Genomic DNA, 21,357 nt, shown 5'->3' with positions numbered 1-21,357 from the left:
ATTCATTTGAGTGCAGAGGATGCAAAAACAAAACTGATATAGTTCAGGTATTCATTTCCTTGTGAATCTCCATTCTTTTCTCTGTGCTTGCAAGCTCATGACTACGTTATCTTGGACTTCTATATGTCCGATAATTGGTTGCCATCTTAAAATCATGAAACACGAACCAACATTTTCTGTCCCCGCAGGTTCGTATTCCATATGCCTGTAAGATGCTTTTCCAGGAGCTAATGGCTATGGCTATAGCCCCAAGAACGCTGACAAAGGATATCAAGCAAGCGAAAGATGTAAAGCAGAAAGGAGCTTGATGTCCTAATCTTGCTGTTGATAATTCGGTATCGTAACATCGAAAACCTGAGTTTCGGCTGAAAGCTGTAATGGATGGGTGAAATGGAGAAGCTTGTGTTGCATATGATTTATAAGTAAATTATTCCCAAGTAGAATTTGAATCCAAGAAACATTTCATTCTGGTATAATAGACCGAACCAACTTTTGTTAAAGCAGCATGATCAAAATTATCATACCCCTGCCTATTTTATTCCAGTTTTGGAAATCATCATGAAATTTTGATTTAAGAACTGTGCATATGGGAAACAAAGTTCAAAATAATTTATGCATACTTTGGACGAATTTGATATACAAGTCATGATTAAAATCAATGAAATCCCTTGAGTGGAAATTAAAAAAGAAAAGTTATGATTAGACCTCAGTAAAAACATTGTTTTTCTATTTGTTTAAAATAAACCTGTAACTTAGTCATCATCATTTTTTCTGAAAAGAAGTATTAATTTGGCAAAAAGGACGCTCTGGTGCCAGAAATTAACGTTGTCTTCTCTCGAGAACAAGGGTTGTGTGTAACCGGAGCACTGGTTTCGTGTTTGAAAGCCTGCGTTATAAATTCCATTTGGCAGTGGTTGGGTTGGGGGTAAGTGCAAATGGCTGTAAGGGAACGCATCACACTGCAATACTTACCATATGACGATCGGCTGGCGTTGTATTTCCGCATAAAAACCCGTGCACCAACCATAGATAAACACTAACACACAAGGAGAGAATGGAGAGCAAAATTAGCATGCAAGAAGAGAATCCAGAATTAGACGAGATGCTCGAAGAAGATGATGACTCTGATGGGCCTCCACCTGGATTTCAGTGCGTCATCACTCGACCGTTATACCATGTGGAAAAGGACGAAGTTGATGAAGAAGACGACGAAGGCCCACCGCCTGGGTTTCACTCCACTGCTCCAAAACCCTCGCCAGCGTTTCATTCTTCTGGTTGGATGAAGTAGTTTCGTTTTTTTCCCCTGCATTTGTAAATCCCAGTTTATTTGGTTTATCGTCTATCGCAGAATTAATTGCATAAACTTGCTTGCTGTTTATATCTACAAGAATCTACTATTTTGATCGGTATTGAAAAGATTGCGTTTCTGGAAACTTCCTGTTTCGCATCAATCTTCACAATAATTTGGGTTTCTCGTGATACTTTGTTGATTAGATATCGAGACATGAATCTTTTGTTAACGTTTTAGTCTGTGCTGGGTTGCCCGTCCTTTCTCTCGCTTCATCTTGAGTATTATAGGAACATGCTAGAAGTTACAGAAAGGGGAAAAAAACGAGAGAAGGGTTTGGCATAGTATTGTGGATGATATAATTTTTAGAATAGATATTGTTTGTGATTGATGTTATTTATTGTTTTTTTAAACGAAAAAATGGCAAGTATCTTTCTTAAAAAAATGAAGAAAAAGCCAGGCGAAGGACCTTATCGTTTCATTTATATGTCATTACTCTTAAATGTGGTTGAGGGTAATGAACTAATGCATATGTGATGGATAATTGCATGGTTGCATAAATTTTGTGGTGCGTACCCAAGTGTATTACAGGGGGAGTATAGGTCGATTTTGTTGAGTAAGGCCTTTATCCGAGTTTTTGGAGCATATCAGTTGATCAATTGGTGCAAGCATTTTCTTCACTCTGAATTTAAAAAGGAACCTATCATGTTTAACGGCATCTTACACGAACTTCCTCTGCTTGTTAATTGGTGTGTTAAAAGTGCTGCAATAAGGTTCGACGGAGTTTTCATTAATGAAGGCTCCGGAAGATTTCAAGTTGCACCCATCTTTGAATCATGATATCAGAACCCTTTTATGGGATGGAGAACTATCAATCGCAGTAGCTGGTTTTCTTCGTTAAAAGGAAAAAATTAAAATTCGGTGGCCCACATCTTGTCTTATTGTCTCAGCTTTATTGAACGGACCGGAGATGTCTTATTTTTCATTGATGTTTGTAGCATATAAATAAAAGCTTTTTCCCCAGCGTATTTCCTTGCTATGGTTGAGTTGAATCATTGCTTTTATCAGATGAGGACAGCAAACAAGAAGATGTGGAAGATGACGATGTTGGGCCGCCACCAGGGTGGGAGTTTTTTTCTATGGCAAATGCATTACCTAAACTATCATCAAACTCAGCAGGTCACTTTTTCTCATTTTCCTTTTTTGTTAAAGAGTTTTAATTTGTTAACCCTTTTGAATGTGTCTGCTCTAGTTATGTAACTCCTACAACTTCTCATCATTATTGTTTAACCGTAGTTCTCTTCATCAATGGATTTAGGTTTTCATGCATTTATGATCGATGTAACGGGAATAACTAATGTTGTGGGATATAATTGCTTAAAACCTGTTTTATGAGCATAATCACCATACCAGAAATTGATTGTGGTTAATAATATTTATTCTGAAATTTGAGATTGTCATAATTTGTGAATATATGAAGGCCGTGGTAACTATGTGAACACTGTACTTTTTCATTTCCATGGTTTATTTGTAAATGCTTAGTTTTCTCAGATGCAAATTTGGAGAGCAATGACGAACTAAATGAAGGTGAAAGTGAAGGCGATAGTGATGATGAGGGACCTCCTCCTGGATGGGAAAAAGTGTCGCATCATCGAATGCCTCCATCATGTACCCCACCATTGCAGCCATCACAAGCAGTTTCTTCAGGTGGGTTTTTCCTCATAACCTTTTCCCTTTTCATTTACACACTGTTTTTCAGTGTTATCAAGGCGGTTATACGATGTCATAGAAGGCATATTTTGAACCTGTAAATTTTCAGGCAAATGAATACTGAACTGCATGACGCCTATACAACTTACATGTTTCAAATTTGATTAATTAATGATTTTAATAACTCCCATGCCGTCTCATTTGATTTATGTGGCCTAGATGATAATACATGCATTAAAAAAGGTTATTGAGGAATCAATACATTTAGTTTTTCCTTGTGCTTAATTTTGATTTATGTGGCCTAGATGATAATACATGCATTAAAAAAGGTTATTGAGGAATCAATACATTTAGTTTTTCCTTGTGCTTAATTTTTAACAAGCACAAGGTTTGTACACGCGTATTTTTCATATAAATTGAAATGGTAGCTCAATTTTATGCTCCCCACAAATAAATGTGATGCCGATAACTTGATGCTATGGGATGGTGACATTTTGGAAGTCAAGTGATGAAGTGGCAGCGGCATATTTTCTTGGTCATTTGACATACCAAATTTGACATCAAGTTTTACCCATGGGTGGTTATAATTAATTTGTGTTTGCTGGGAATAATATGAGCATGTAATTCTAATTTATACTAACACCACTAAGTGGTTAAAATTTTTTCAGTTTTACTTGTACCTAACTAGAATAATCAGTGTGAGAATCAATTGATGAACTGCACATGGATATCAATTTGATTTTACACTTGTTTGAACTAAAGTTGGTATCATGCCGCAATCAATTTTGTTTTTTCTTCATTTTACTTTTTTTTTTTGCCGTGACAAATCTGTAGAATCTGACGACAGGGCAATAAATCCATCTGTATTCTAGCATTCTATTTACTCCTTAGTCATTTCCCGAACAACTTTTTTTTTCCATTGGTCTTCTGCTACTATAAAAACCGGGACCAAATCTTAATTCTATAATGGGGTGTTTGCAAGTTTTTCAGACTTTAAAGGTGAGTTCCAATAGCTCCTGTTTTCTCTTGTTTTTGAAACTCAGAATTTTTCCTTGATTTTATGTAAATTATTGAGCGTTTGTTCAAAACGATTAAATTGCTGAGACATCTTGAGAATTCAGGTCGAATTTAACTGAAATCGAGAACTAAATATCCCGGGGAAGTTATTTCAAAATTTCAGTGCTTAGTAACACAACTTTTTGAAGTGGTAATTTCTCATCAGAGTTTTGACGTACAACTTTTCTATTATATAACCCAAATCAGAACGTTTTGACGTGACTTATTAATTAGGGCTAGAGAGCATCTAGGTTGAATCAAATTTAATGAGGTTTGGAACTTTATTGTCTTTCTCATTTGGTAGACTGGAGTGTTGTGAATTCTAGAATCGTCGGTCTTTTATGTGATTATATATTTGTAATCTATCTAGACATGTATCCAGACTCCAGTTTATCAAAAAGTCGTCTAAATTAAATATATGTCCAGTAGTACAAAATGTCGACCTCCAGAGTTGGTGGACATTGAATTGACACTGATGCTTGCTGTCATTTCCTCCTTACTAACTTGTATTTTAGACAGTGAAATGGGGAGCAAACAAGAAACTTCGAAGAATAATGATGAAATGCCTCAATCGGAGTCACAATTGACACCGTTGCCCTTACTCGGGCAATCAATGCCACCAACACCTCAATTACAGCCGCTGCCACCATCAGCATCTCCTGCTGGTATGTCTTATGAATTCCTGAACTTTGCGATAAGTACACACGGATGTGTTAATACAGTAGACTTCAAGTGATTCTTCTTCCTTCTTTGCATGTGGTTCTGTGGTTCTTTGATATTCTGTTGTTCTATCATAAATTCCTTTTTTGCAAATTTGATACCTTAACAAGATACTTCACTATTAACTCCACAACATTATTGTTTTAATGAACTCTTGTTTTCTTTTTATCAGTTTTCTTTTTTTTATATGGTTTTCTAGATATATACAGCCCTCATGCCTAAAGAAACCTTGATCCATTTTATATTTTGATTATTATTTCATAATTGGTGCTTGTAACTTTTGAACCATTTTCCCAGAGGATTGCTGTTTGATAAATGAAGGTGCTTGGCATTTGTTTCCTTCCTCTCAAATAGTTATCGTTTTTGTTATTCATATTTAGAAGCTGGGAGTAAAGGAGATGCAAGGGATGTGGACAAAAGGCCCACATCTGTGCCAGCTGCTTCTCCAAAGCAATCTGTTCCTGCTGGTACGTATTCTGATTCCTTAACTTGCAATAAGCATAAATGGATGTGTTTGAAATACAGTAGACTGCAATTGATTCTTCATCCTTCTTTGCTTGTAATTCCTTGATACTCTGTTGTTCTAATATGATTCCTCTTTTGCAAATTTGATAACGTAACAAGATACTTCTCTATTAACTCCAACACGTTGCTGTTTGAATGAACTCTTGTTTTCTACTTAATAAGTTTTCTTTTTAATGGTTTTCAGATATATACATCCCTCGTGCCTAATGAAACCTTGATCCATTTTATATTTTGATTATAATTTCATACATGAAACTTGTAACTTTGAAACCGTTCCCAGTGGATAGCTGTATGATAAATGAAGGTGCTTGGCATTTATTTCCTTCCTCTCAAATAGTTTATCATTTCTGTTCTTCATATTTAGAATCTGGAAGCAAAGGAGACACAAATGATGTGGACAAAAGACCCACTTCTGCGCCAATGGCTTCTCCAAAGCAATTTGTTCCTGCTGGTATGTCTTCTGAATTCCTTAAATAAGTACAAATGAATGTGAAAATTTAGAAATACAGCGGACTTCAATTGATTCTTCTTCCTTCTTTGCATGTGGTTCCTTGATATTCTGTTGTTCTATAATGAATTATGAATCCCATTTTTGCAAATTTGATACCGGAACAAGATACTTCACTATTAACTCCACAACATTATTGTTTTAATGAACTCTTGTTTTCTAGATATATACAGCCTCATGCCTAAAGAAACCTTGATCCATTTTATATTTTGATTATGATTATAATTTCATAAATGGTGCTAGTAAATTTCAAACCATTTTCCCAGAGGATAGCTGTGATAAGTGAAGGTGCTTGGCATTTGTTTCTTTCCTCTCAAATATTTTATCAAATTTGTTCTCCATATATAGAATCTGGGAGTAAAGAAGACACAAAGGATGTGGACAAAAGGCCCAAATCTGTGCCAGCTGCTTCTCCGAAGCAATTTGTTCCTTCTACTTCGCATCCATCGACACCAAATGTGGGGTCATCATCGTCTGGTATGCCCATGAATGGTCAATTTTTTAATTTTAAGCGTTGTCATTTTTGCTCATCTGAGTCCATCTATTGCCTTTGGAGGGCTAGTTGTCTTAAATAACAGTTAATCTAAGCGTCCAATGAATGTCAGCTGTATGAAATATTGCAAGTCTTGTATTTTGAGGTGGAGATGCTAAAAATTGGAGATGCTAAAAATTGTTTAAATTAATATCGAACCATACTAGCGCATTCTCTCTGGCAAGGACGGTCTAAACCCGATGGTACAACATTGTGGAACTTGGAAGACACGTACTAACTGCACAGTACCTCTTTTTTTAGTATATGCAATATGCTAAGCTTTTGTGCTGTTTCATTTGCTTATATGCTCACACAACAAGATAAAAAGCAAAAGTTTTTCTTGGCTATACTTGGCATGATTTGGAGTGAAGTGAGATTCACCAACTATGCCTTCTGTAAGTTTATGTGCATTGCATGTCCAAATCTATTCTAAATAGCACACTGAATTTTGCTTCCAGGATTTTTGTTGGCATTTGAAACATTTAGTTATTGTTTGCAAGAGTTTATTTTAAGTGTTTCTCAATTTCTATGTACAACGTCCAAACATTTCATTGAAACGCTTAAAATAATTTTGTGCAAACAATATGTTAGAGTTGCAAGTATAACTAGAGCAGCTTTGCCTTTTTCATTATTACTTGTGCTAACAAGATGTGATATGGTATTGGATTCAGAAAAGGCTCAGCTAGTGTGTGGTACGTGCCGGAAATTGCTGTTGTATCCACGAGGAGCGAAATGGGTTCAATGTCCAGGCTGCCAAGAAGTCAATTTTGTCCTAGAAGGTCTTCCTCAATCCTTGCCTTTTACTTCATGATTTCTAATGAAATTTGTGGATTCCTTTGTCAACATTTGTATCAGTCAAAATTGAATTCCGAGTTACATAGAAAAAATGATATCTCAACATTTGTTCCTCCATTCCGTGAAAGTAACAATTCAATTAGAAGTTCTTTCTTTTATCAATAGCTTCTCGATGAAGTGATACCACTCTATCTGTTTTCATGTTTTTGCAGCCCATGAAGTCGGACAAGTTGAGTGTGGAAATTGCGCAGTATTGCTTATGTACCCGCATGGGGCTCCAGCAGTTCAATGTACTTCTTGTAGTTTCGTCACGGAAATTGGTGTACGTTCCTCTTTAACTTTTAGGCAACATATTCTGTAATGCTCCAATTTAAGTATGGAATTAGGGAGTACTCTGACTTTATAATGCCATAGAGAATCAATGATCAGTTGAATCTTCAGTTTTTATACATTTCAGTGTTTCTAATCTTCAAGTCCATCTATATTCTAAAAGCGAAATATACATCCATGCGGGAAAGTATGTTCATCGCTGGTTTCTTCTCATCTTAATGTGTAGGCAAAGAACATGCGACCTCCTCTTTCAGTTCAAATGGCCCAGAGACGTCGACGTCCCATTCGAGGCCGAACGCGGTAGGCTGCTTAAACAAGATGAGAATTCTGTCCCGTTTAAATTTGTATTTCAAGATTGTGATGTCCGTAATTGTAGCCCTTTATATTTGGCAGAGCATCAACTCAGGGTTTCTCTTTCTCATTAGCCAACATAATGACATTAAACCAACAACACTTCGTACACGGGAAACCTAAATTTCCTTGAATTGATTTTGATACTTTTGAGTTGTTTTTATCAAAAGTTGAACACAGGTACACACGCTGGTATATCAGTGACTTCAGTTTAACAAAGAAAATTTGAGTATGTATTGGTCGTATAATTTTTGAAATATAAAAAAATCCTCTATGTATTTGATGAATCTGTTTTTAATAACTGCCAAAATATTTCTTATCTAAATTTTAAATTTTACATAATCATAATTTATAACATAAAAAATTTTATTATAAAAAATNTAATGTTATCAAATTTAAGTTTCGAACCGTTATTTTTATTTTTTTGGGGGGTAATTTTAGTCATTTTTCGATGTGGCGATGTGTGCAGTGTAAAATCGTAAAAATTGAAAGCAGCCCCGATGATTCAATCAGCTTAGAGAGCACGAAATAAACATCTATCAATCCAAGGTATTGCACCGTTCATGAAGAACCCGAGCTAGCTAATAAAAAATTTACAATATATAATGTGTAGGGTTTCAAGCTAATAAAAAATTTACAATATATAATGTGTAGGGTTTCAAGAAAACTACCTCGAAACGGTTGGAATTTCAGCACGAGAAATTTCAGAGAGGTTTCACGCATCTGCTAGGGGAGATTGGCCACAAGAAGCTGTGCGAGGGAGGCAAGTGCCTCCCCACCATTTCTAAAACCTGACATTAATTGTTCAGACAACAAGAAATACAAAACTACAAATGTTCCAATAATGGTGGTGCTCATGGAGGAGAGCAAGACTCTAAGAAGGGAGAAACACCAACTTCAGTTACAAATCGCACATTTCAAGAATCTGGAAACCAAGCTGCTCCAATGTCTTCCCCGTTACACGACATGCAACTAAATAAACCTTTTTCATAAAGTAATCGCAATAAAGTTGGGATAAATAAACCTTTTCATTTCATACACATGTATATATTAGAAAAGTGTACGTGCTGTTGGGTAATTACACCCCGAAGCGATGCCGACCACGATAATAATATAGTACCCAAATTGCGGAATAAAATAACCAACAAGAACACAAAGATTTACTTGGTTCACCCAATATATGCTACGTCCACGGAGCACTGCAACTTTTATAACTGGAAGAAATATTACAACAAGTGTATACACCAATACACTCAATATTTCTCACACTCTCAACCTGAGTATACCGAGAAAATAATTTCTCTAACTCACACAAGAGAATTCCTGCACTCAAGAAAAAAATACACTCTTTTTTTCTATGCACTCTCTTTTTATCAAAACTAAAAAGCTTTTGATTTTGGGATACAATAACTGAAGGAATTGAGCTCTATTTATAACTAAATTCCTTCATTCAATTTTATAAATAAAGCGATGTGGGATAAAATATTTTGAATATTTTATTTTGTGTGGGCCCCTCCACTTGCCTAACACGTGCGTTGCACGTGGGCAACTAAACTGCTGAAAATACATGTACCAAATTTTGATAATATTTAAATGAATTAAAATATGGCTAGTAATATTTATCAATTGAAACAAACCAAACCACAAAAAATAAAAAATCATGACCATAGACGATATATGAATCGAAGAAGTTATCTTATCCACATGACACACTTTTCAATATGCTTCTTGGTTGATTTTGACAACTCAACGACTCTTTGTCGTAGTTTGTTATAATATGCATATAACCATTTCGGTATACCCAATCTTTAATATTTTTTATGTTATTTACAATCCTCATCTGGGATCTGAAATGCTCGTAGTTTGCTTCTCTATCACGACATTTTTTCAGTTTTCTACATTGTTTTTATCCGATAATCTTATTTTTCTGACTATTTGTTTTGTTGTTGAATGATTTTTTCAGTTTTTGACAATCATCAAAATAACTCCTAAGAAAAAATATTGATTGTAAGAAGTGCAATTATTGGGAAAAATTGTTAGGTGTAATCAATATCCCTGCTGAATAGAGCAATCAAAACATTATGCTTTATCTGTTGTACGGTTTAAAAGATTTGAGTTACGCCGTTATCACCAGATATATAACTTTTGGTAAAAAAAGCAAGCGATCGGTCCTATATTTCAAGTCGATGCTTATACTACAAATATAAAGAATATATATTCTGAAATATGTATGGAGGTGTTTTATTATCAAACAGGGTTCGATGTTTAAAGTATAAGGTGGAAGATTAGACCAGCCTAGCTAGAAGCAATCCCCAAACACTAAGTTCTATCGAGCTTATAGATATTATGGGGCAATCACACAGACTTGCTTCAAATAAAAGATTATATAATAGATTCTAAGACCATTTTGATTAATAATATTTTATTTTCATTTATAATTTCCTCACACTAACGCCATGTTCCTTGATTTATGAAAAATAAACAATCAAGAATGTGTGACCAGTTTTTCGCTTCTCTTCCACTTCTCTTCCATCAAACCAAATACAAATTGTCACGCGTTTGAGGGAACTTCACTATATAAAGTATTCGCTTATATCGCATTTTGGGTACTTAATTTGTTAATTGTTGGTTCTTTAGGAAAAAAATGGCTGCACCGAAATGCCTTCGTGTTGCATTGATGACAGTGTTATTTAGCTTATCAATGTGCTCCGCCCACAGCGTTAAAAGTTTGAGATTTTCTTCCCCCATGTCTGACAGCTCCGACGAATCCAATCTCAGTCACATTCTCGCCGAAGTGGATGATCATGAACATGGAAGTGGAGGAGATATAGTCGCTGACGGTGGTGGCGGAGGAGGTGGAGGTTGGAGCAGTGGAGGAAGTCATGGAAGTGGTGGTTATGGTTTTGGCCAAGGCAGTGGTGGCTCCAACATGCCTGGCAGCGGTGGCGGCGGGGGTGGTGGAGGATGGAGTAGTGGTGGTTATGGTGGAAATCCCGGTGGTGGCAGTGGGTATGGTCATGGTCATGGTGGCGGCTCTACTGGAGCTGGAGGTGGTGGCGGTGGTGGCGGCGGCTGGAGCAGTGGTTCTGGAGGAGAAGGGTATGGGTATGGTAGTGGACATGGTTTCGATGATGGATTTTATCCACCAGGATTCGTTCCCGGGATAGGTGGTCCATTCCATTGCCAACCTATTACCTGCGGTAATCCCAACGGCTGTCCTGGATTTATATTTCACTTTATTTCTAATAAACCAGCTACAGTGAAGGATACTACGAACGATGCAGTAGGAAATGATCAATCCAAGGAAAATACTGGTTCCAAATCCCCTGAATCTGGATAGAAGCTGGATAAATATTGATTATATATCCTACAGACTCATCATGTTTCTTATGTATTTGTTTGTAAACAGGATATGATAAAAAAAAATTGGCGATGTTCTTGATTGCTAAGAATCCTTGATTAGTACCACGAATAAAACATCTTCACATAATGTTCTATTGAGCAAAATTTAAAGATATTATCAACAAGGCGATTGCTCCTACCAAATTTTACATGCCAATGGAGTGGCACAAACAGAGGAGCATGCGTAGAAAAATTTATTTGTGGCTCACGTCACTGGAACAAGTATTTATGTTGAGACACCTGCACTTTCAGGTTGAAGCTTCACAACCGCGATTGTGTAGACCATACTTCACTAATCCAAACAGCTAATTAACAATGTCCAGCACAAAAACCTGGTCTAGCTATTAAAGAAAGAAAAATGAGAGATTTTATGTTAGCTGAATTTTGGGAAAGAAATCAAACCAGGAACACATGTTCAATCACACACACCTTCATCTTGCCAATATTGGGTCACCGCAAGCAAAGGGAGCATGCTCCCCCTCTTCAAAAACCAGGTTCCCTCTAACAAAAGTTGCTAAAACCTTTCCTGCGAGTTTTGATCCCATGTATGCTGAGATATTCTGCGTAGTTTAGGTTTTAATGTTTAAATGGGGCCAAAAGAACACGTTTACTTGATATAAAAGGTTAAGCATTAAGCTTTAAAGTGTCAGTCGATATGAGTATATACCCGATGCTTAAGGTATACATGGTGATTATCGTCAAGCTCAAATTCTATTTCAGGTTCCCAGACAACAAAATCTGCATGATTTCCTATTGCAATTGCCCCCTGCACACGCGATAAAATCCATCATGAATTACAATTCTACATACTACTAAATTACTGAAGTTCTTGTAAATCTAGACCCAAACTGTTTGATCATTATCACCTTCAGATCTTGACCTGAAAGTTTGGCTGGTTTCTCGCTCCACCAGGAAACTAATTGATTCAGACTGATTCCATGTGTACGTCCATATGACCACGTTACAGGAAGAACAAACTGCATGATATGCTCGAATATATGATAAATAGATTTTGGTTTAAACAGCAGAAAAGGAATTACAATAACCGGTGAAGAGTTGCAATAAACTGACAAACATAGTTTATATTAATTGACAAATGGAATGCACCTGCAAAGAAGATATGCCGCCCCATGCCTCGAGGAAGTTACCCTCGTTAAAGAGTTAAGTTCCGGAACTGAGGGAGAGTGATCAGAACTCAACATATCAATGTCCCCATCCTGAAATTCAATTTCAATCAAATCTGGTAAAATGATAGAAGAAGTTGAAACAGTTGGTCGACAAAATACAAACAGCTTTACCAGCAAAGCGGTCCATAGTTTTTCTTTATTTTCTGCATCACGGATTGGTGGTGCACACTTAAAACGAGTATCTCCATCTGGGATCTCTTCAGCTGAAAAGGCCAAATAGTGGGGGCATGTTTCAACACTAACTTTGTCACCCCTTCGCTTGGCATCCTGGAAACACACAGATTCCATGCTAAGGGATGAAAAGAAGAGAATTCAACCTCGAATTAAGAACTATTCACGTGGTTGACAATGAAGAATTATTGGGGGAAGGGAGTGTAGAAATAAATTGTAAAGTTCCTTGTACTTTTTGCCAATATCATAACCAATCTTTGCTCTACTTAAATTTCAAAAAATAACATAAGTGGATGATTTTTGATAGGATTCAATCATCGTGTTTAAACAAGATATAGTGCTGCATAGAAATCGCAAGCAAGAAAGATAATTTAATCTGAATTCAAAATTTGTTAGGAAAATAAGTTCCAAAGAAGATCTGGCATCAGCCAAATGAACAATGTGAAGATGAGCTCCTTCAGCAGAACCTCCAGCTCTAGTGTCCTTTGTTACTGTTAACAGCTCTCGTATTGCTGCTTCTTCCCCTGAATACACGGATGATATTTATGAAATAGGCCACCCGATTTGAGATCGTTGTGTTTAATATTATATAAGTCAGAAAAACTCATGGCTTTTGGCTGGAAAACCTGAGACAAATATGTCATGCTGACCTGGAAAAATTTATGAACTGATGCTTGAATTTTATAAGTTAACTTAAAGTGCCACTCTGAATCTCACCATGAAGCAGGCCTGCTCTTCAGATAAGTGGCATATGATCGAGGATTTCCGGCATCGTCTATGGTTTCCCAGTCATTTGTGATTTGTTGCATCTCAGCATGTACAAGCAGCGGTCTTCTATATTTTGCCAGTACAGAGAGCCCTTCCTACAGGAAACTACATATATCATTGACTCTCCCACAAATTGTATAAAGACAGCACATGGTTACCTTTATATGGCTGGAATTGGTCATTGGAAAGTCATTGATTCCCGAAGGACACATAAAAGACTAGCAAAAAATACATCAAACATGTCAGACAGATGATGCATGATAGACAGGTAGTTGGACCCAAGATTCAAGAGAATCGGTAACAGAAACAGAGACATGGGAGAGCCATCCAAGGTGACTCAGCAATCCTTCAACAATCAAGTGGCATATTGAAGACAACGGTGTATAATCAAATTGAAAAACTATTGGTGCAACTGTATTTTCTTTTAAAAATTATATTCTGATCATATATGTAATTCTAATAATCTGCTGCAGGATGATCGAACCTTCAGGCCAAGTACTCCAGCCTCAAGAAGGAGCTCCAGAGAACTTGCATTGAATGCATTTTCTGGTACCAGGCCTCCCCAAAAGCCTGTTTAGAGAAAATTAAATAACATGCAGTAAATTTAGTACAAAAAAAAAGGTATGAAGAGCATACCGACATCAACAAATATCGTCCCTTTAGCAGCTGTGATCTGAGATTCATAGTCAGAAAAGATTCAATTTACTCTTTATAGAGCATGCTACAAGGAAACAAGTGATCCTGATCTGCCTTTTAATCTTTTCTCTGTACCTTAAGTTTCAGAGTTTCTTCTGAAACTGTAGATGGAAAACTATTCAATGGCATGTCAATCAATGTCGTGATTCCACCTGCGACAGCATCATGAGATAAATATTTCTTTTCACATAATGAATGGCATCTCTTCACAAAATTACATAAACCAATGTATATCTGCATACCCGCAGCAGCTGCTCTTGTCCCCGATGGAAATCCTTCCCACTCTGTTCTTCCAGGATCATCAAGATGTGCATGACTTCCATGAATTAAAAATAGATAAATTATTAGCCCCAAAATCTTTGAAAAGAACATCAAAATATTGAAGATGACATAACTATAAATATCTATTGAAAAATGGAACCTACAAGTTCAATAAGATGCATTACACATGGCTACGTACATATTATAGACTGAAAGCTGCAATTTCAATGGCATGCTGTTTTAGTTTAATTTCATTTATTCCAATTGATTTAAACTAGAAATTAGGAAAAACGCACAGTTTTAAAGTCTTACACGTCAATCAAGCCAGGCATAACAACAGCCTGCCCATAATCAATAATGTGTTTTCTCCGAGCATTTCCTTGCCAAGTATCTCCTTCAACTACAGCTATGATCTTCCCTCCTTTCACTTCAACTGCTCATTTTCCGTAGTCATGAAACAATTTATCAGCGAAATAAAATGAAGCTGCTTACAACTTTTTTGGAGAAGAAAAAAATCGTTAAGACGGATTTAATCAGAATAAAACTTGTCAGAATAGATAACCTGCACCAGATATTACAGCACTCGGTGTCACGATGCGCTTACTAGTTATCCAATAGTGTCTATATGGTATGAGGCTGCACCTGGTCCTGTAGGACTGCAGAACAAAACTTTATAAACTGCATGACTGTAGTTTAATATGACCAGAAACGTTCCAAGGGCACAGATAAGAAGCTAGGATGAAATAGATTTTCTACACAAAGTTCTTTTGAAATAGAGGGAGAATGGTGAAATCAACAATCTATTCTGCGATTCTTGGGTCGTATAAATTAGCAGAATCAATACACAAAAATTATGTCTGAAACTGCTATTGATAAAAGAAATCAGATTTTAGAATCTCCATGGGTTGATTAGCATAGAAGTAAGTTGAAATGATAGCATCATCTTCCAACATCAAGGATTTATCACCAACAGGATTGGTAAACATGATTACATCATGAGCATTTCGTCAGAATCTTCTCTCTCTGTAAAAGTATAGAGAATCTCTATAACATGAATATATAGAAATTCAATTGAATGGAAAGTTTTTCCATTATCTTGAAATTATTCCAACCACAGTTCACAGAAAAATAAAAAGGCGGTCGATCATTTTCTTGAAAATGAAACGTGTTCAAGAAATATCCTCTATATCGGTTGAACACAAATTGAAAGCCTTGTTATCACCATTTTTGAAATCATCGAACCTGAAATTTCCAATTAAAAAAAGAAATCTATCATGATTTTCCATGAAAAAGAAACCGAATCAAACTCTTTCCTTGGTCAGTACAGAACTTTTTTTCAATTGAGTCATGCAAGCACAAAAATGAAAGTTTATTATTATACATGACACTTCTGTAGCTGTCTGCGTGTTACAGCTTAAACTTGGAATTCTAGGAAATTAAAGTAGAAAACAACAGCAACAATATTCCGTTAACCCAGTATCACGGGTATCAAGAATTCGAACAAACAATTGTGACTGTTGATGTGGTAATGATGAATCACTCCATTTTTCATCTCCTGTTGGCAATGACTCCAAAGAATTCCAGAAAATGGATACCAATAACACCACAAAAAAGCGTAAAGAAAGAATTTTTATTTATGTCTGTGATCGAGCATATCCAATATTCAAGTAGAACATAAATATATCGCTAGACATATTCAAGATTCCAAGAAACCAATGCAAAGGGTGTTCCCCCCATGTTTTTTCTTGGAGAGGGAACTTCCGAATTCCAAGGAAACCATACAGATCATATGCAAACGGAGAAAGCCAAATAGGAAACATCGCCATTCAAACAGAGAATAAGGGAACAGACCAGCGGAAAAATGTCGAAATAGAGAAGAACGAGAGACGCAAGAATCGGCAACAGAGCCAGAAACCTCAACTTTCCGGACTCCATCTCCTATGTCACCCCCACTCGCCCACTCTGACTTTATCATCCAACACATTACGTCGTACATATAAGGCGATTATACTTGCAAAATGAAAAATAAATGGAAACCAAATCAACCAAAATATGGTAACTCCAACGGGTCCTTCGGTATTTGGACCGGTTCACGAAATGCGTAGGCTTGACTGTCACCCACCATCAGCTACACCTGACATTTTTTGTTTGTTTGTTAGATTAGATTCAAGTAGGAAAAGATTCCTTTTACGCATGATAATATACAAAGATTCCATAGCACGTACATAAAAAAATCCCAGTTCATTCCTATTATTAAATTTCGATTATATATCTACTTATATGAAAGCTTAGATAGTTTGTATTTGGCCAGTTACTGTACAGTTCCCGGTCAAAATATAGAACACGTGGCCTACGCTTCTTTGCCCAACAACGCACGGATTTGTGCTGTCAAGAGGAGGGCTTTTTGATAGGGGTTATGCAACCGGTTCTCTCCACCTCCTTCTGTTTTTTCAATTCTATTTGGTTTTTCCCCCTTCAGTTGTTGCATTTGTTGTTCGTCTCTTTCCAAGTCTGCCTTTGCTTGTGAGTACTTCCCCTCAAATGATTCACTCGTTGCTCGATCTCGTCGCTACAGAACCATACGGTGTTTACAGGTGCGTCTTCCTGTCTGTTTCGCCTGCGCTTCTTTGCCCGACAACTCACGAATTTGTGTTGTGGCGTGGAGGGCTTTTTCATCGGGGTTATGCAATCGGTTCTTTCCACCTCTTCTTTCTTTTTCGGTTCTATCTGTTTGTTTTTTCCCTCTTCAGCTGTTGCATTTGTTGATTGCTTTTTTCCAAGTCTACCTTTGCTTGTGAGTATTTCCCCTTAAAAGATTCACCCGTTGCTCGATCTCACCGCTGCAGAACCATACGGTGTTTACAGGTGCGCCTTCCCCTCTGTTTCGTTGTCTTTGATTCCGCTGTTGGACGCAGACGTCGTTATTTTGGAGTCATTTGTCTTATGTCTTCGTAGATGTCTTCTGTTTCTCCCTTGTTTTAGGGGAGAGCTTTCGTTTTTTTATTGTTGTGACTTCTGCTGTTTAATTGAGTTACTACCAGAAAAATTTTGTTGAGCTTTCGTATAGGCTTTTAATTTTTTTGGAAATTGTTTTGCTCTAATTTGTTTCTCGTTGTTTATTAACTATTTGTTTTGCTCTAATTTGTTTCTTGTTGTTTATTAACTATGCTGTATTTGGATTTAGTGTTTTTTTTATACTGTTTTGGGCATGTAGATAGCTATATTGATTTTGGTTTTCTTCTAGGTCCTTTGCTTTTGGGTTAACGGCGTTATCTATTTCTTAGTGTTGCAAACGTTTCTTGAATTAGTTAGTTCTTTGTCTCCTTACCTAAGTTTTGCTTCAATATGTTAGTGGTGCTTTACATTCCATTTGTTATTACCTTGCTTAGACAGCAGGTTTTGTGATTTTGCCCTAACTTTGAACAGACTTTAAGCTAAATGTTGTTGGCCCCAAGAATTCAGTTTTGGTTTGTGCGAAGCTTTAGACCATTTTAACTATTTTATTAACTTTTGCTTCGAACAAGAAAATTGTATAGTTTTCCCTATTTTGTGCAGATAAAACACTCTGTCTCTAAAAACATGTGTTTTTTCAGTTTAAAAACTGAATTGATGTTAATATGCTGCTTTGTTTCCACAAAGATTGGCTTGGTCACAGCTACACATACAGAATTTTTATATTTAATTTAGCGTATTATTTACTACTGAATAAATAATAGGCATAGGATGCATGACTTGAAATGGTTATTACAAAAAAAGAACTTAAATTACAATTAATAAGGAAATTGTTGATTTAGGCTTTCTCAGCTCGACAGATTATGGTAATAGATTGTTTTACACGCTTGGTAATCAGCAACTTAATATATTACTGCGCTACATTGGGATGTTTTCCCTTTTTTGTATATATTTATTTTGATTTTTGTATATAGAGACATATTGCGCTCAGTAAGAAGCTTCAACAGATTAAACTATGGCGAGCTCATCTTCTCATACTGCATACAGGTTCGTTCTTCGTTCAGAATTTTATTGTTCTGCCCTTTAATGTTCTTCGTTTTCCTCAACATATGTTTTATTTCTCTACTTTCATTGCCATAGGCAGCTTGTAACCATTAACTTTTGCAGTGTCAAACTATAGGTTATAGTTAATTTTTGTTCGCTTATATTTTTTTTAAAAAAGTGTCATATCTAGCTTTGTTTCAAAATTTTATATAATAGTAAAGTGATATTAAAATTAGACATTTTGATATACTTAATTTTATAAAATAACCCTGATGGCTAGACCAAAAAAATGATATTGCAACAGAAACTAATAGGACTAAGAACTTTTATAAACGAAAATATGCTTGCTTAGAAGATCGTAGGCTGCAAAAAAATATGCGTCGCAACCAAAAAAATAAAACACTTGCTTTACAACAACATGATGTAAAAAAAAACTGGTCAAAAAAGCTAATATTTACAAAACTAAGAATGTGCTAATTTTGATTTATAAATTCATAAAAAATCCTTTAGGTTTCGACATACTTTCTTCCATACTTCTTTACCTAAACAACTTAAAAAATTATAATTTTGCGAAATATAAATGTCAAGATCAGCTTTTAAAAATGAAACTGTATGTAAAATCTACTTATTGTTAACCTCCTAAAATATTTTTTAAGCTTAGAAAAAGTTTATATTCACATGCATGCATTTAGAATATTAATTCCTTAATTTGTGTTAATATACTGACCCACCTATGTCATGTGTAAACACCTACAAACTCCACACAGGCTTGGTCATAAATTTTATTTATAGCATTTATATTTTTAAACATATGTTATACCTTACTTTCTAAACATGCCATTATTCAAACAAATTAATTACTCTAAGAAAAAGAACATTTAAACACAAAATAAAACAGTTTACATATATAACCCATTCCCATTACTAAAATTTTGAAAATAATAACTACTTAAAATATATACAAAACATATATTTTTTACCTGTACCCAATAAATAAACAAAAAAACACATGCTTTAATCATTTAAACCCAACTATACTTCCTATACATAAACTAATTCCCTATGATATTTGATAGTTATAATAATAATTTTTCTGCTTCCCATATTTTGCATATCTAAATTTTCTTACACAAATAAATATATATGGTTTACTATGTTATTTTACCAAAAAAAAAAACTCCAACTGTTTTTGTTTAGTTTATATCTATGTAATTGTAATCCATTGGAAAAAGAACCCCTAGAATTAAATATATGCAAATATAAACACATATTTAGCGTTTTTAAATTATAAACAAAATTTATCATTTACTGCATGAAACCTTGGGTAAACACTTCAAAAATTTGAGGTGCCTATATCTAGCATATATGAAAGCACAAAAAATTTGAAATGGGCTTGTTTTTGTACGGTTGCCGTCACCAAAACAATACGTGTTATATGCTGGGTCTTCCAACAAAGCAAAAATATTCGCTGTCTAGAGAAAGCTGCTTCCCTCAAAGTTGTTGTAATCAGTTTTCTCTTTCCTTTCATCTTATTTCGCACCTATCTACTTGCGACCCTTCTCTCCCAAATTTCTTCCCTCTCCCACCTCGTCCGCTGATCGTCTTCCTCGCCCATACAATTAAATATATACAAATATGAATACATATTTATCGTTTTTAAATTATATACAAAAGTTACCATTTACTGCATACAAAATTGGATAAACACCTAACAATATTTATCATTTATCACATAAACACTGGGTATACACCTCAAAACTTTGAGGTACCTATACCTAGTATATATAGAATATATATATAATTTTCTTACTTTTTTATTTTTTATTTTTTTTACTTATGTTGCAGTATATACAACTACTGGCGTGGAATATTATTATTATTAAAAGTTTCAGCAAATAATAAAAGTTTCCAATTTGTGTCATCCGAGGGGAGAGCAATCCCAATAATTACATGGCTAATTATATATTTGAAACGAAAGAGTACAACATAGAAAAAAATTACACTTGCATAAATTTTTTTAAAAAACATATAAACGTTCTGAAATATGTAAAATATTAATTAAAATATTATTGGTGTATTTTGTCCAAATATACCCAACTAAATCGGTGCAAAATTGGTAATGTACCTGATTGTCACGTAGTTCTGAATTTGTTCGGAGATAATCATAAAATCATCGGTTTAAGCCATGGACGGATTATGTAGGTTCATCACCTTCTCGTTGTACTAATTTGTTACGTGACAACCTTCATCTTCAATAGTCATTTTTTTCAAAATAATGCATGTTAACATAATATATTTTAACTTTTTCCAGTACCAATAACAGGTTGGACCTCTGACCATTGCCCATCGAGTTTGGAGCACCCCAAATGCCCGTTCGATATCTTTTATTGCAGCCTCTTGTCTTTTCTTAAACAACCTCCTCTTGAGGTCCCAAATACCCTACGAGACGCACTATAGACACTATTGTAATTTGCGTTGAATCGATATATATTTTTTTTGATGGTATTGTGTTAGTACGATCATATTACACTTGCACTTCTGTTGGGTGTACCTGCGAGACGATTTTTATTGTGGTAGCTTGCAACACATCCCCATAAAAGCATTTGTTTTCTGATCACTGTCGATGATTGAGTCAATGTTGATAGTGACAATCAATCTCGCTAAGACCTCGTTTTTAAATTTTTTCCAGGTTAACCACTTTCTCTTAACCTCATCGCCAGAATTTGTTTTCTCCAAATTTGCGAGTTCAACTGAGAATTCATTGTCGCCCAGTTGAGTCTCAGGGACATAACTCAGAGTGGTCGATTCATTCTCTGTCATAGATGTAAAATACATATCGGTTGCATATGGATTAGATAATTTGGAGAAAATTTATTATATGAATAATTTGATTATGCGGACTATATTGATAATTTGTGGATATAGACTATATGAATAATTTGTTGGCTTTTGTGAATTGTGGAAAGAAGCATTTTCTTTTTGCATTGTTGGATAATTCACAAAATCCCTAAAAAATCATTTGTTATTTGCATTCATTTCGAATAAAAAATAGTATTATAGA

At 35.4% G+C, this 21,357-nt stretch overlaps 1 protein-coding gene, 1 long non-coding RNA gene and 1 pseudogene across 3 annotated transcripts; 2 read left to right on the top strand and 1 right to left on the bottom strand.

The window, feature by feature from the left end:
- The first annotated feature begins 767 nt into the window (after positions 1-767).
- Positions 768-7,948, top strand: LOC140984548 (uncharacterized). Of its 2 annotated transcripts, none has more exons than XM_073452056.1 (10): positions 768-1,274; positions 2,357-2,467; positions 2,840-2,995; positions 4,570-4,719; positions 5,158-5,241; positions 5,664-5,750; positions 6,156-6,284; positions 7,011-7,118; positions 7,347-7,456; positions 7,691-7,948. In XM_073452056.1, the coding sequence occupies exons 1-10, from the start codon at positions 1,055-1,057 to the stop codon at positions 7,766-7,768; spliced, it is 1,233 nt and encodes a 410-aa protein (XP_073308157.1). In that variant the 5' UTR covers positions 768-1,054; the 3' UTR covers positions 7,769-7,948. The 2 variants fall into 2 exon arrangements, with proteins under 2 accessions (XP_073308157.1, XP_073308156.1); XM_073452055.1 differs by having other exon boundaries at positions 770-1,274; positions 5,155-5,241.
- Positions 7,949-11,431: 3,483 nt separating this feature from the next.
- Positions 11,432-16,469, bottom strand: LOC140984997 (allantoinase-like; annotated as a pseudogene).
- A 315-nt stretch (positions 16,470-16,784) lies between these two features.
- LOC140984112 (uncharacterized) lies at positions 16,785-18,491 on the top strand. Its single transcript, XR_012176548.1, has 3 exons — positions 16,785-16,894; positions 17,051-17,165; positions 18,227-18,491. It is a non-coding gene; the product is annotated as an uncharacterized lncRNA (long non-coding RNA).
- Positions 18,492-21,357: the final 2,866 nt, after the last annotated feature.

Source organism: Primulina huaijiensis, chromosome 9 (assembly GCF_012295235.1).
Source record: "Primulina huaijiensis isolate GDHJ02 chromosome 9, ASM1229523v2, whole genome shotgun sequence".
Classification (NCBI taxonomy): Eukaryota; Viridiplantae; Streptophyta; class Magnoliopsida; order Lamiales; family Gesneriaceae; genus Primulina; species Primulina huaijiensis.
This window is presented reverse-complemented; position numbering and strand designations above follow the sequence as displayed.